The sequence below is a fragment of the Cherax quadricarinatus genome, chromosome 19, assembly GCF_038502225.1.
Source record: "Cherax quadricarinatus isolate ZL_2023a chromosome 19, ASM3850222v1, whole genome shotgun sequence".
In the NCBI taxonomy this organism is placed as follows: Eukaryota; Metazoa; Arthropoda; class Malacostraca; order Decapoda; family Parastacidae; genus Cherax; species Cherax quadricarinatus.
The window spans coordinates 39,400,499-39,415,887 of NC_091310.1; the positions used below are offsets into that span (position 1 = coordinate 39,400,499).

The following is a 15,389-nucleotide window of genomic DNA, read 5'->3' on the forward strand; positions in this document are numbered from 1 at the left end:
TTCCTCAAAATATTCTCGTTGTCTACCCAATACCTCCATCTCCCCATCTACTAACTCCCCCTACTCTGTTTTTAACTGACAAATCCATTTGTTCCCTAGGCTTTCTTAACTTGTTTAACTCACTCCAATTTTTTTTCTTATTTTCATTAAAGGCTTAGTGCTTCTTTTTGATTATAATAATATAATAATAATAATAATTTTCATTAAAATTTCTTTACAGAGCCTCTCATTTTCATCTTTTGTAATTTCATTATTTGCAAGTGTGTGCAACAGTTTCATGTGCACTGATTTGTACTAAGCAAATGGCTAAATATTTTTGCAATCTGACGCATTAATCGTATGGTTGGAATGCATTACATTAAAACACATTATAACAATGCCTTGATTAGTATGGTATGGTATGGTAATTACTGTACTATACAAGGTATTGCTGTACTGTGGTAAAGCCACTGTAATACAAGGTGATGGGTAATCAGAATGAACTACTGTAGTAAAGTCACTATAAGGTAATGGGAAATTTGCATGAAGCATATAAGGTGATGGGGAAGACATTATTAGCCACTGTAATAAGTCATTGTATGTACAAAAAAAGGTAATGGGAATATCATTAAATTGTAGTGAGAAAATGACAAATATCATATGTTTTCTGATTTCAAAATACATAATTGCTTCTCACTGAGGTAAAAACTGAATTTTTGATCAAGTGATAAAGAATACAAACAAAATAAAAATAAAAGGCACACTATTGTTCTGCAGTCAACTGAACAGACATTAGGGTTTTATAAACAGATATTGGGTTCATATGAACAGGTGCTAGAGGGTCTTATGAACAGGTACTTGGATCATATGAACATATACTGGGGCCATATGGACAAATACTAAGAGTTGTATGAACAGATATGGGTCATTTAAACAAAAAATACTAGGGTCATATGGACAGATACTAGATGGTTGTAAAACAGCTGGAAGAGTCATATGCACCGTGTGAAGTTTCATTTTGTATGAACTATGTGCTTGAGTTTTATAAAGGTTCTGCATGAAATGGTGCCTTCTACGCTTTGCATGAAATGGTGCCTTCTATGTTTTGCATGAAATGGTGCCTTCTATGTTTTGCATGAAATGGTGCCTTCCACATTTTGATACTAGGCAAAAAATATAATGTGTATATGTTGCTGCTGAATCTTTATCATGCATTATGGTCATGACCAAAAACTAATGTTTAGGCAAGACTAGAGGTAGACACTGCCTCTGAGAAAAGGAAATTTCAAAATAGGTATGAAGAAAAAGAAGCAGGTAGAAATGTTGAAAAAGATAAGTTCTTTGAGAGAGAAGCCAAAGTTCCTTAACCCTTTCAGGGTCCAAGGCCAAAATCTGAAGTCACGCACCAGTGTCCAAGAATTTAAAAAAAAAAAAAAATTTATTTTTTCTTATGAAATCGTAGAGAATCTTTTTGTGAAGGTAATAAAACAAAAAGTACGAAATTTGGTGGAAAATTGACGAAATTATGCTCTCGCGAATTTTGATGTGTCAGCGATATTTATGAGTCGGCGATTTTGCCGACTTTGACTCCCATTTTAGGCCAATTACATTATTCCAATCAACCAAATTCTTAGCTACTTCACTAGTATTACTTCTATTCTATCGACTGAGCACAAGAAATCGCCAAATCAACTGTTTCAACTACAAAATAAAGTGATCGGAAATTGTTAATTTGGCCAATTTAACACAAAGTTCAAAATATTCCAATTTCAAAATAGGCTCCAGAATAAACAATGTAGGTATTCCTGGAACTAAACTAACATTTCCTCTGTTCATTAGTTACATTTTGAGGCTTTACAAATAAATTCCATTTTGATTTTTTATTCACATAATGAATTTTTATTCATACCAAAAAATAGAAGATTTACTGTTATGCAATACTGTAATAATTGTATAAATATCATCACCATATTTGTGAATGCATATTAGACCCACCAGCTGGTGTGCATTAGATGTGTGAGGTCGTTTGTTTACTCTTGAATATCGGCAAAAATTTAACATTTCCGCTACTTTGAGCTCAGTTTCAAGCCATTTCCAGTGCTAAAACCAATCAAAATCATCTCTATTTCTGTAATATGTCTTCCATTCTATCAAATGAGACCAAGAAATCGCAAATACAACTATAAAAAACATACGAAAAAACACTGCAAAGTCGCTGTTTTAATCAAAAAATCATGATTTCAGTTTTTTTCTCTCATTATACACAGTGTGCTGCAGGATCTGTTTTATGTGGTGCACACATACCACATAGATGTATTCTCTCATATCTAGGCCCAAATGTACCACTCACAGTTTATCAGAGTGAGCTGAGCTCATGGCGTAGATCTACGGTTTGGACACTCACCGTAAAGCCGTAGATCTACGGGACGGACCCTGAAAGGGTTAAGGCAGTTCTTGATCAGCTAGGCTGCGATGCGTAGACTAAACTGTGTACTGCTAACACCAATAAACTGACTGATCAAGATCTCAACCAGAAGGCTTAGTATGGAACCAAACTGCAGGGGATGATGAGCTACAGTACCATCAACAGTACAGTTAAGCTTACCTTCACCTATACCACTGTTGAGCAAAACTCCCCATGCAAACCATATTGCAGAAGACAAGTTAAGAGCATCTTCTTCTGTACCATCCATATTAGCCAACTTGTAACTGAAATAGTGAAGAAATAATGCTAAGCTCATGACACAACACTCATTATTCACATTATCACTTTGGTAAAAAGTGTGATATAAATCTAGTCGTAATATAATATTAACAAATGTACTTGAATCTTCCACTGGGAACTTTATTAAACAAAATCCTACCTATGTGAATAACCCTAGCTGATATTGTAGTGCATTTATGTACATGCTTTGGCACTTCTACAGTGAAAGTTGTACCAATTCTGGTACAATTTCTCTGAGGTTTAGAACTTTGGATTAATTTTAAGTTATCACTCTTCTATACATTCCTTCTGTGTTATCTCCTGCTTCAGCAAGAGCCCTTAGTACTATAATGTACCAAGATAGTGATAATGTGAATGATGGTGAAAGTATTATGTACTTTTTTGGGTCACCCTGCCTTGGTAGGAGACGGTTAGTGTTAAAAAAAAGTGTGGGGCACATGTATGTGCATGTGGTGCATATATGTACATGTGAGTATGTGCATGCATGTGTACACACAGTAGTATATAGTATGAAGCTATTTAAAATGACTATACCATTTTTTAAGATAAACTAAAAATATGTACTGTTTACTGTAGATACAGCATGATATTATAGTAGTACATGAGAGTACTGCATATGATAGTACATTAACATTAATCCAGTATCTGTTTCTGGCAGGCCTTGGTCTAGACTTCAATGGATAATGCAAGTTTTACAGTATGTATATAAATTTGGAGGGAGGGGTTAAGGAAGGTTTTGAGTACTAGGGGCCTGGACATCCAACAAGCTTGTGTGAGTGTGTTAGACAGGAGGAGGGGTGGGGAGGTTGCAGTTCATAGGGTCATCTGAGTTGTGAGATCAACATGGTTCTGTTAAGACAGTGATTGAATGAATGATAGCAAGTGTTTCTTCTTTTCTGGGTCACCATACCTTGGTGGGAGATGAAAGGTGTTAAAAAATTATGAACATACAATACTGCAGTCCTGCCTTGGTGAGATATGGCCAGTTTGTTGGAAAAAAAAAATACTGTAGTAGGAGGTATTCAGCCTTTAGGGACAGAGGGGAAACCTACCGGCCAAAAGGACTGAATCTGTCGAGGAGGTAGAGGACTAGTGCTACTACGTGCACTGACACCATCACCAAGATCCAGAGGGTGTTGCGAAAGGGTTGAAGAAAGGACACTAAGGTGGAGTACCGAGGTTGCTGCGAACAAAAGAAAATAAAGATAACTACTGAATCTCTGGGATGATACTATAAAAACTAAAACCTTCCACATTGAAAACACATTTATTCCAAATATAAAATAACCTGTACAGAATTTTCTAATTGTACTGGTAATCACACTAATGCCTGAAACAGGTACATGTATGTTCAAAAATTTTTTGTTACCTATGTACATCATTAACAATATATCTGAAATGAAAATAAACTTGAAATTAATGTGTTAAGAATTAGACGATATTAATCTTGCCAATATGTATAGAGGCATTTGAAGTGCCCCAAATGCCTTACGTCAATTATCAAAGTCTCCATTGTTACTTCAAATGACAAATAAAAATTACAATACTGAACTCCTACTTTAGATACCTAGCTACAGAAACAAAACCGAAGAATATCTGCCTGTTCATTTTCCATGTACTGTACACTAGTGAAAAGTGATGTTAATGTACTAACTATTCACCTATTATCAAGAGAAACTTTTGTATACATGTGTATTTTCATTTCTAATACTTTGTATCACATATGTTTCTCAAAGGTTTCATGTTCTATCCCTGAAGACAATCTTATGAATTATGAATAAAGGTATTATTAATTTTAATAACCTGTGAAATACAATATTTTTAAAATGGCATTACTAAAAGTTTTCATGAACAAATATTAAATTACTTTTAATAAGGTATTTAATAAACATGGGACTAAACAGTAAGTGGCAAAATTTACTACTTGCGTAACCTACCTTTCTTTCTAAGATAGTGATTCCTTGGTACTTGAAAGGTTTGGAGAACTCTATAACCTGTGCCCGCTCTGGGTTGATTGTTAGAGGTGCAACAATCATGTCAGCACCATGTGTCTGGTTCACCAACTGGCCAATGAGACCAGTCCATTCCTTCTTTCCTGTGACATAGTGAGATGAAGGTACATTTTTGTATCTGGAAAAACTTTTTTTTTCTTTTACAACACTAGCCATTTTGAACCAAGGTAGAGACCTAAAGAAGATAGCAAATACACCTTCACTCATTCAACAGCAGTCTTGACAGAAGTGTGCAACTATTGCACTTCAAATGACCTTACTAACAGCAACTTTCCTGCCAATCCTACACCATGTTGGCATTCTCCTTTCTTCTGAGGGACTGATGCATCTTATTTACCTGATTACAGTAAATCCTAGGTACTTGATTTTTTTTTTATTTTACTAACACATCAGCCATTTCCCCACCAAGGCAGAGTGACCCAAAAAAAAGAAACACTTTCATCATCATTCATTCCATCACTGTTTTGCCAGAGGCATGCCAACACTACAGTTCAAAAACTGCAACACATCTCTTCCCCTCCTTCAGAGTGGAGGACTTAAGTCCGACTAACCAGTTTCCCTGAATCCCTTCATAAATCTTACTTTGCTCACACTCCACTCAGGCCTGTCTAACATGCTCATGCATGCTTGCTGGAAGTTAAACCCCTTGCACACAAAACCTTCTTTACCAGCTCCCTTCAATTTTTCCTACGACAACCCCTACCCAGCCTTCCTTCCACTACAGATTTATGCACCCTCCAAGTCATTCCATTTTGTTCTATCCTCTCTAAATATCTGAACGACCTCAACAACTCCTCCTCAGCCCTCTGGATAATACTTTTAGAGACCCTGCACCTCCTCCTAATCTCCAAACTACAGATTCTCTGCATAATATTCACAACACACATTGTCCTCAGACACAACATCGTCACTGCTGCAACTTGTTGCAATAATGGCGATGTTGCAACAATCACCACCCATGCTTAACACATATATAAGAGTGTTGGTACCGTTATACTCTCATACATTACCCTCTTTGCATCCATGGATAATGTTCTTTGTCTCCACAGGGTTCTCAGTGCACCACTCACCTTTTTCCCCTTGTCAATTCTATGGTTCACCTCATCTCTCATAGACCCACCTGTTGACAAATCAACTCCCAAATATCTGAACATATTCACTTTTTCCATACTCCCTCTCTCCAATCTGATATCCAGTCTTCAATTACCTAATTCTGTGATGGTTATGTTTCTAAAAACAAATACCATAAACAGAAAAACTGCTAACACGGATGCATTGAATCAATGGTAAAAGTGAGTATATAGCTTATGGGTCAGATTGAACATAAGTAAAAAAAAAATGTCCGTTATAAACTACAGTACTATACACTAATTTTCGAAAGTTGTTGTTAAAACACATGGTTTTGTTTATCTCCTCTCCACAAATTTATGAAAACAAATGTGCATAATCATAACTTAACAGCATCTCCCACTATAATTCCTAGCTGTCATCATAATTCTTGTTACAGTCATATGCCAGTAAGAGATTACAAGATGTAGCAGGAGAGAAGAAATCATTATACTTACTATAGTAGGTTCAGTCAGATTTTATACACATGATAGCCTAAGTACTTCTTATGAAATTTCTTATTATAATATGATAATATAATGATGAATGGAAAATTATATAAACAAGTGTACAGTATTAGAAAAATAGAGTACCTTACAGGTCGGAAAAAATCAAAGAATTAAGAAAGTGAATATAATGCATATTCAACTGGAAAAACCTGGAGATGCACAGTACATGACAGACAAGATGATGATGAATATATAACACACAGTTAAGTGGAAACATCTTTCATTTTACAAATTTAATAATAATTTGTGAACAAAAAAACAAAGTTATATCAATATGTTAAACAAAGTTTTATCAATATCCTAAGTATAAAATTATCTGTTTAAGCCCATATACAATTACAGGATATAATTTATAACATGTAAAAACCCTTTTAGAGAATTATAACTCCAATAATAAATTGCACTTAAAATATATATTTCCAGAGTGACTCTAGCATTAAAATTAATTTTTTTTTTCAACAAGGTGGCCATCTCCCACCGAGGCAGTGTGACCCAAAAAGAAAGAAAATCGAAAAGAAAATACTTTCTTCATCATTCAACACTTTCACCTCACTCACACATAATCAATGTCTTTGCAGAGTCACAGACCGGGCCACGGGGGCATTGACCCCCGGAACTCTCTCCAGGTAATACCCCTCCAAACTGCCAATATCCCAAACCCCTCCTTTAAAGCGCAGGCATTGTAAGTACTTCCTATTTCCAGTACTCAAGTCCGGCTATATAAAAATAACCGGTTTCCCTGAATACCTTCATTAAATATCACCCTGCTCACACTCCAACAGTTCGTCAGGTCCCAAAAACCATTCATCTCCATTCACTCTTATCTAACATGCTCATACATGCTTGCTGGAAGTCCAAGCCCTGCCCACAAAACCTCCTTTACCCCCCTCCCCAACTTTTTCAAGGACAACCCCTACCCTGTCTTCCTTCCCCTACAGATTTATAAGTTCTCCAAGTCATTCTACTTTGATCCATTCTCTCTAAATGACCAAACCACCTCAACAACCCCTCTTCAGCCTTCTGACTAATTCTTTTAGTAACTCCACACCTCCTCCTAATTTCCACACTCCAAATTCTCTGCAATAATATTTACACCACACATTGCCCTTAGACAGGACATCACCACTGCCTCCAGCCGCCTCCTCACTGCAGCATTTCCAACCCAAGCTTCACACCCATTAAATTTTTAAACACATAACATAGTGTTTGTGTCAATATATACTTGAGAAATCATCTCATCAATCATCTGATTCACTTACCTGTGTTTTCATTCATCTGGAGAGACCCAAACTGGCCATCAGGAGAAAGTGCAAGTTCAAAAGTAAAATTGATTTTATTAGCAAGAGTATTGAGCAAGTCAATGCAATAACCAGTGCAACAAAAGAGGTCAGAACCCTCTCCTGAGCTGTTGTACCAGGGACAGAGAACACGGCCACCTCCTAGACATTCAGCTTTGCTTTCAATTTTCTGTGTTGTCACAAATGGTTTCTCTTCGATGGTCAAGACCTGAGGACATTGTGACATTTAATATGTGCTGGTTCAAGTGTGAAAAAGAGGGAACAATTACACTACTGTACCTTTAACAACAAAGATTATTACAATAAAACCTTGATTTAGTGGGTTAGTAGGGGTAAGGGGGGGTGCCCAGTAAAGCCAGGTGCCCATTAAGTCTGAATGATGAGATTGTTTCTCTATGGTCATAACAATAACTGACACTCTACCCAGTGAACAAACAATTCGTGGGATACGGCCAGTGTGTTGAAAGAAAGAAATCTAAAATTAATTTAACCAGTGAACTGTAAATATAATGGATAATTTTAGATTTAATGGACTATCTCAAATGTTATTCCAAAAAAAAAAAAAAAGACAGACATTTTCATAACCACACAAAATAAGCTTAACTATTGGCACTTTGGTTTCAGGCCAATAAAAAGAATGAATGATGCAATAATAATCATGAATAACTCAATCAATTCATCTCTAGAAACTAATGAATACCCAATGGGTCTCTTAATTGATCTAAAAAATGTTTTTGATATACAAGATCACAACATCCAGCTACTTAAACTACATTATGGAATGAAGCCATGCTTTCACACACATAAAGTTCTATCTTAACAGAATATCAAATACAGTGGAACCTCTATTTGCGAGTTTAATCCGTTCCATGACCTTGCTCGTAACTGGATTTGCTCGTTTGCAGAGTCAATTTTCCTCATTTAAATTAATTCAAATGCAATTAATCCATTCCTGTGGAATTCTGTGCTTCAATAATTTCCCTAATATCAACTCTATGGCTTATTTATCTATATCACTTCATCTAATATGGCATAATAAACAATATAAATAACACAGAAACCTGATATATATACTCTAAAATAAATAAAATACGTCTTTCCTACATACTCAAGTTAGAGTATGTAGGAAAGAAGGAGATTATTTCCCAGTAAAAGTAGGCCTTAGACAGGGATGTGTGATGTCACCGTGGTTGTTTAATATATTTATAGATGGGGTAGTAAGAGAAGTAAATGAGAGGGTCTTGGCAAGAGGCGTGGAGTTAAAAGATAAGAATCACACATAAAGTGGGAGTTGTCACAGTTGCTCTTTGCTGATGACACTGTGCTCTTGGGAGATTCTGAAGAGAAGTTGCAGAGGTTGGTGGATGAATTTGGTAGGGTATGTAAAAGAAGAAAATTAAAAGTGAATACAGGAAAGAGTAAGGTTATGAGGATAATAAAAAGATTAGGTGATGAAAGATTGGATATCAGATTGGAGGGAGTGAGTATGGAGGAGGTGAATGTATTCAGATATTTGGGAGTGGACGTGTCAGCGGATGGGTCTATGAAAGGAGTCTGTGGAGACAAAGAACTTTGTCCTTGGAGGCAAAGAGGGGAATGTATGAGAGTACAGTTTTACCAACGCTCTTATATGGGTGTGAAGCATGGGTGATGAATGTTGCAGCGAGGAGAAGGCTGGAGGCAGTGGAGATGTCATGTCTGAGGGCAATATGTGGTGTGAATATAATACAGAGAATTCGTAGTTTGGAAGTTAGGAGGAGGTGCGGGATTGCCAAAACTGTTGTCCAGAGGGCTGAGAAAGGGTTGTTGAGGTGGTTCGGACATGTAGAGAGAATGGAGCGAAACAGAATGATTTCAAGAGTGCATCAGTCTGTAGTGGAAGGAAGGCGGGGTAGGGGTCGGCCAAGGAAAGGTTGGAGGGAGGGGGTAAAGGAGGTTTTGTGTGCGAGGGGCTTGGACTTCCAGCGGGCATGCGTAAGCGTGTTTGATAGGAGTGAATGAGACAAATGGTTTTTAATACTTGACATGCTATTGGAGTGTGAGCAAAGTAACATTTATGAAGGGATTCAGGGAAGCCGGCAGGCCGGACTTGAGTCCTGGAGATGGGGAGTACAGTGCCTGCACTCTGAAGGAGGGGTGTTAATGTTGCAGTTTAAAAACTGTAGTGTAAAGCACCCTTCTGGTACGACAGTGATGGAGTGAATGATGGTGAAAGTTTTTCTTTTTCGGGCCACCCTGCCTTGGTGGGAATCGGCCAGTGTGCTAATAAAAAAATGTCATTCATGTAGTGGTATGGGCGGTGTCGGTGGTGGACGAGCTTGTCTGGAGACCGGACAAAATACTTCTTGAATAATTTTGCTAATATCATCTATACGGCTTATTTATCTATCACAGTTCATCTAATATGACATAATAAACAATATAAATAACATAGAAATCTGATATATACTCTAGAATGAATAAAATATGTCATATATACATGTATATATAAGAGTGTTGGTACTACTATACTTTCATACATTCCCTTCTTTGCCTCCATAGATAACATTTTTTGCCTCCACATATACCTCAATGCACCACTCACCTTTTTTCTTTCATCAATTCTATGATTAGCCTCATCCTTCATAAATCCATCCGCTGACACGTCAACTCCCAAATATCTGAAAACATTCACTTCTTCCATACTCCTCCTCCCCAATTTGATATCCAATTTTTCTTTATCTAAATCATTTGATACCCTCATCACCTTACTCCTTTCTATGTTATTATTTTTATTATTATTATTATTATTATTACAATATAAATAATTTGTAATTTTTATTCACACAAAAAATATAAGATTTACTGTTACGCCTTATTGCAATAATTGTATAAATAATGTCAACCTATTCACGACTGCATATTGTTTACTCTTGACCATAGCCAAAACAACTGAGCTCAATTTCAAGGTACTTTTCGTTGTGAAAGCAATCAAAATCATAGCTATTTCTGTAATATATCTTCCATTCTATCAAATGAGACCAAAAAAACGAGAATACAACCATACAACAATAATTGTATAAATAATGTCAACCTATTCACGACTGCATATTGGAATGGACAGTGACGTCATTTGTTTACTCTTGACCATAGCCAAAACAACCGAACATTTCTCCTGTGTTGAGCTCAATTTCAAGGTACTTTTCGTTGTGAAAGCAATCAAAATCATAGCTATTTCTGTAATATATCTTCCATTCTATCAAATGAGACCAAAAAAACGAGAATACAACCATAAAAAGCATACGAAAATACAGTGGACCCCCGGTTAATGATATTTTTTCAATCCAGAAGTATGTTCAGGTGCCAGTACTGACCGAATTTGTTCCCATAAGGAATATTGTGAAGTAGATTAGTCCATTTCAGACCCCCAAACATACACGTACAAACGCACTTACATAAATGCACTTACATAATTGGTCGCATTCGGAGGTGATCGTTATGCGGGGGTCCACTGTACTGCTAAGGGGTGGCTAATTGCTGAGACGTGAACTCCATTATTAATGCTTAGATTTCTTTCATTTTTGGTGTACGTTAAGAAGCATCTTTCCATCATACATTGCCCAAGTTTCAATAAGATAGTCCAACAAACAAATGAGATACAATTCCCCAGATCAAGAGCAAGAGCCCCTCACCAGCATCAAGAAACCTGCCTTGAGGTTTGCTCACTTATGAAAATTTTGCTCGCGTATGGAAACAAAAAACCGACCCATCGTCTGCTCGTATTTGGAAAAATTCGCACATGGACACGCTCGTAAGTAGAGGTTCCATTGTATGTGACGATTAATAACAAAACTTCTGCAACTAGATCTATCAACACAGGCTCTCTATTATTTTTCATCTACATTAATGACCTATCTAATGCTTCCTAGAAATTTAAACCAGTTCTGTCTGCAGATCCTATTTATTTAATCCTATCTTCCATTTATACACCTCAATCATATCCCCCCTAATTCAACACCCTTCTGGAGATTAGATTCAGTGTCTTCGGTCTATCCTCATAGGAAAGATTTCCGATACAGTAGACTGTTATTTAGCACGGTAATTACATTCCTGAAAATGCCATGTCATTAAAAATCATGCGAAAAGAACTGAAGAACTTATGGGAAAAATAGGGTTACGTTTCTAGGTGCCCCCAAAAAGCCAAACAACTTTTTTTAGACCAACAGATCTTACAAAAATAAAAGTGAATATGTAATTGTAGTTCATTGTCGTGATATATTACTGCTTAAGACTACAAATGCAATAGAAATAATAGTATTTCTTACCTTAAATTATGGGCAATGGTGTGCGTGGATAATTGTGGAGATAGTGGATATGGATGGTGTAGCCCTACTGGGCTGTTGGTTGTCGACAGAAGTGGATGGTAGAGGTTCTGGTACTGAAGTCGATGGCTGTATTGGAGTGTGCATAAATTCTGTAATGGTTCTCTGGGCTGTTTTACCCTAAAATACATTATACAGCTGACAGTAAGGCATCATCAGCTGGTCTAGACCCTGTTTCAAAACACTGCTTCTAGATTTGTCAGGGTCCTCTTCAGTGAAAAAGTCTGCTGAAATGTTAACTGTTTTTCTTCAGGTTCTTCTTCATATTTTTCTTCTGTTATGTCCCTTCCTTGTATCTGTGCGTTGAGCTCTGCTAACATTTCCTCTGGACTCCTGTTTTGATCATCATCATCTTCAAAGAGCTCATTCACATCTTCATTCATATCTTCAAAACCATCACCTGGTAATCTCCTTGCCAGCTGAACAATTTCCTGAACCTGACTCTCAAGCAAGGGGAAACCAGTCAAAGAATTAACCACAGAAGGCCATAACTTTCCCCAGCCTGCATTTAATGTTGATTGGGGCACTTCATTCCATGCACTTCTAGCATAGCTGATGGCACCTGCAATGTTAAATTTATTCCAGAAGCTCGGTACTGCCAAGTTGAAATTAGAGTCCATTGATGCAACTAGTTTTTTCGTAAGTTTTTTGTGTAGTTACACTTGAATGACTTAATAACTCCCTGATCCAGTGGTTGTATTAGAGATGTTGTATTTGGAGGTAAAAATACAACTTTTACATGTGGGGTCACATCCAGCAAAGCTTGTAGATGAGTAAGGGAATTATCAAGAATGAAGAGAACCTTGAATGCAAGGTTCTTGCTGTGCAGGTAAAACTTGACTTCAGGAATAAAGTGATGCTTAACCCTTTGACTGTTTCAGGCCCCTTTCTGAAACTGTCATTCTATGTCGCTCAATTTTTGAAAAAAAAATTATTTTTTTCTTATGAAATGATAGAGAATCTTTTCCCGATGGTAATGACACCAAAAGTTCAAAATTTGGTCGAAAACTCATGGAATTATGCTCCCGCGAAGTTAGCAGTCTCGGCGACATATGCGTATCGGCGATTTCGCCGACTTTGAGCCCTATTGTCAGCCAATTCCATTGTTCCAGTTGACCAAACTCATAGCTATTTCTTTAGAACTCCATTTTATCTATCAGTTGAGTACAAGAAACCTCCCATTTACTAATTTGGACTACCCAATATGGTGGTCAGAAATTGGCAATTTGGCCAATTTCATGCAAACTAAAAAAGATGCCAATTTCAAAATAGGGTCCAGAATAAACAAGGTAGACATTCGTGGCACTAAAATAACATATGCTCTGTTCATTAGTCACATCTCTAGGCCCCTCTTATATTATTATTGCTTTCTATTTTGATTTTTTATTCATACAAAAAAATACAAAATTTACTGTTATGCAGACTACTGCATTATTGTAAAAATGGTATAAATAATATCAGTGCACTAGTGAAAGAATATTAGACTCCCCAGTTGACGTGTATTGGACGTGTGGTGTGATTTATTTACTCCTGAACATTGGTAAAAATCGAACATTTCCGCTTCTTTGAGCTCAGTTTCAAGGTCGTTTTCATCGTCAAAGTAATGAAAATCATCTCTATTTCTGTAATATGTTTTCCATTTTATCACCTAAGACCATGAAAACGCGAATACAACGATAAATACTATACGAAAATACACCTCAAAGTCGGCGTTTTATTCCAAAAAAACGATCAGAGTTTTTTTTTTTCTCACTACGCAATGTGTGCTGCAGGATTTTTTTTATGTGGTGCACACTGACCACACAGACCCATTCTCTCACATGTGGGCCTACCAGCTTTCTCCCGCTTGATTTGAAGCCGCTAGAATTATTGAGTATATATACGTCAGAAACATTGGCTCGTAAGACGTATTTATACGTCGAAAACAGTCAAAGGGTTAAACCAGTCAATAAATATTTCCTCTGTCATCCATGCTGACTGATTTGACCTCCAAATTACTGGTAAGGTGTTTTTATCTACACCTTTCAAAGCACGAGGATTCTTAGAGTGGTAAATAACCATGGGCTTACACTTGAAATCACCTGATGCATTACCGCAAAGGAGCAAGGTGAAGCAGTCCTTTGGTGCCTTGAAGCCCGGTGCACTCTTCTCTTGCTGACTGATATAAGTTTGTGTTGGCATTTTTTTCCAAAAAACACTTGTCTTGTCAGCATTAAACACTTGATGTGGCTCATAGCTACCCTCAGAAATAATTTCCTGCAATTCAGCAGGAAAATTACTTGCTGCTGTATGATCAGCCGAAGCACTTTCACCAGAAAACTTAATATTATTTAACTTATTATGTGGTGTACCTTTTTTTGTCTTTTGTTCAATCCACTCAAGCAACAAGTTTTCTGTTTTATTTACTTGCTGGGACCTACGTGTCATTCTTTTCATGAGATGACATTTTGTGTTATTCATTACACAAGCTCGTATATTCGCCTCATTCTTTTTAATTGCATGAACCGACGCCTCACTAAGGCCACAGGCCCTCACTATATCCACCACACATGATCCACTCTTAAGCTTGTCTAATATCTCAATTTTCTTTGCAATTCCTAGACTTGAACGCTTAAACCTTTTCTTGTCACTTTCGGCAACAACTGTATGCTTACTGGGTGCCATGATTGCTTGGCAGAATTAACAAATGGCAATGAAAATAAGAAAATATTTTTGTAAACAAACACAGCTAGGTTCCCGAGTATCTTCGCCTGCACGCGTATGAACCAAACTGGAGGCTAGGAGCGTGGTGGGGGTGGGTGTGGGTGGCAGGGGGATGGCAGTAGGCCTCCCCCATTGACTCAATGGTATAACCCACCGCGGGCGACCAGGCGACCGCACGCTCAAAATTTTTTCCCCTCCCGCAAATCGTGTTAAATTGACCATACAACGTGCTACATAAAAATGTGTTGCAATTCTTCAGTCATGCTATACTCAAATTGTGCCAAATAACCTCGTGATAAATGACGGTCTACTGTACATAGAATGAACTTTGTCATCCATCTCTGTATGTTTTCCAATGCATTTATGTCCATTCTGTAATATGGTGGCCAGAACTGTGCAGCATAATCTAAACGAGGCCTTACCAGGATATATAAAATTGAAGTATAACTTAAGAATTCCTATTTATACTTCATGATATGAAGCCAAGAATTCCATTAGATTTATTGCAAACATTTAAGAACATAAGAACATAAGAAAGAAAGAACACTGCAACAGGCCTACTGACCCATGTGGAGCAGGTCCATGTCTCCCCCATATTAGACCAATGATCCCCCCCCCCCCCAGATTAGCCAAATGACCCACCCAGACTGGTCATCTCCACTCAAGGATGGAGCACTGCACCAGACCCAGCAGCA

The 15,389-nt window shown here is 37.2% G+C and overlaps 1 protein-coding gene across 5 annotated transcripts in view; it reads right to left on the reverse strand.

The window, feature by feature from the left end:
• LOC128688354 (glutamate [NMDA] receptor subunit 1) overlaps positions 1-15,389 on the reverse strand; it is a 220,393-nt gene that overhangs the window by 23,353 nt on the left and 181,651 nt on the right. For all 5 annotated transcript variants that reach the window (XM_070086694.1, XM_070086691.1, XM_070086690.1 and 2 more), the window contains 4 exons: positions 7,592-7,838; positions 4,642-4,799; positions 3,757-3,887; positions 2,585-2,688 (listed from right to left, as the gene is read on the reverse strand). In XM_070086694.1, coding sequence (XP_069942795.1) covers positions 2,585-2,688; positions 3,757-3,887; positions 4,642-4,799; positions 7,592-7,838 — 640 coding nt within the window. The remainder of the gene's footprint in view (positions 1-2,584; positions 2,689-3,756; positions 3,888-4,641; positions 4,800-7,591; positions 7,839-15,389) is intronic.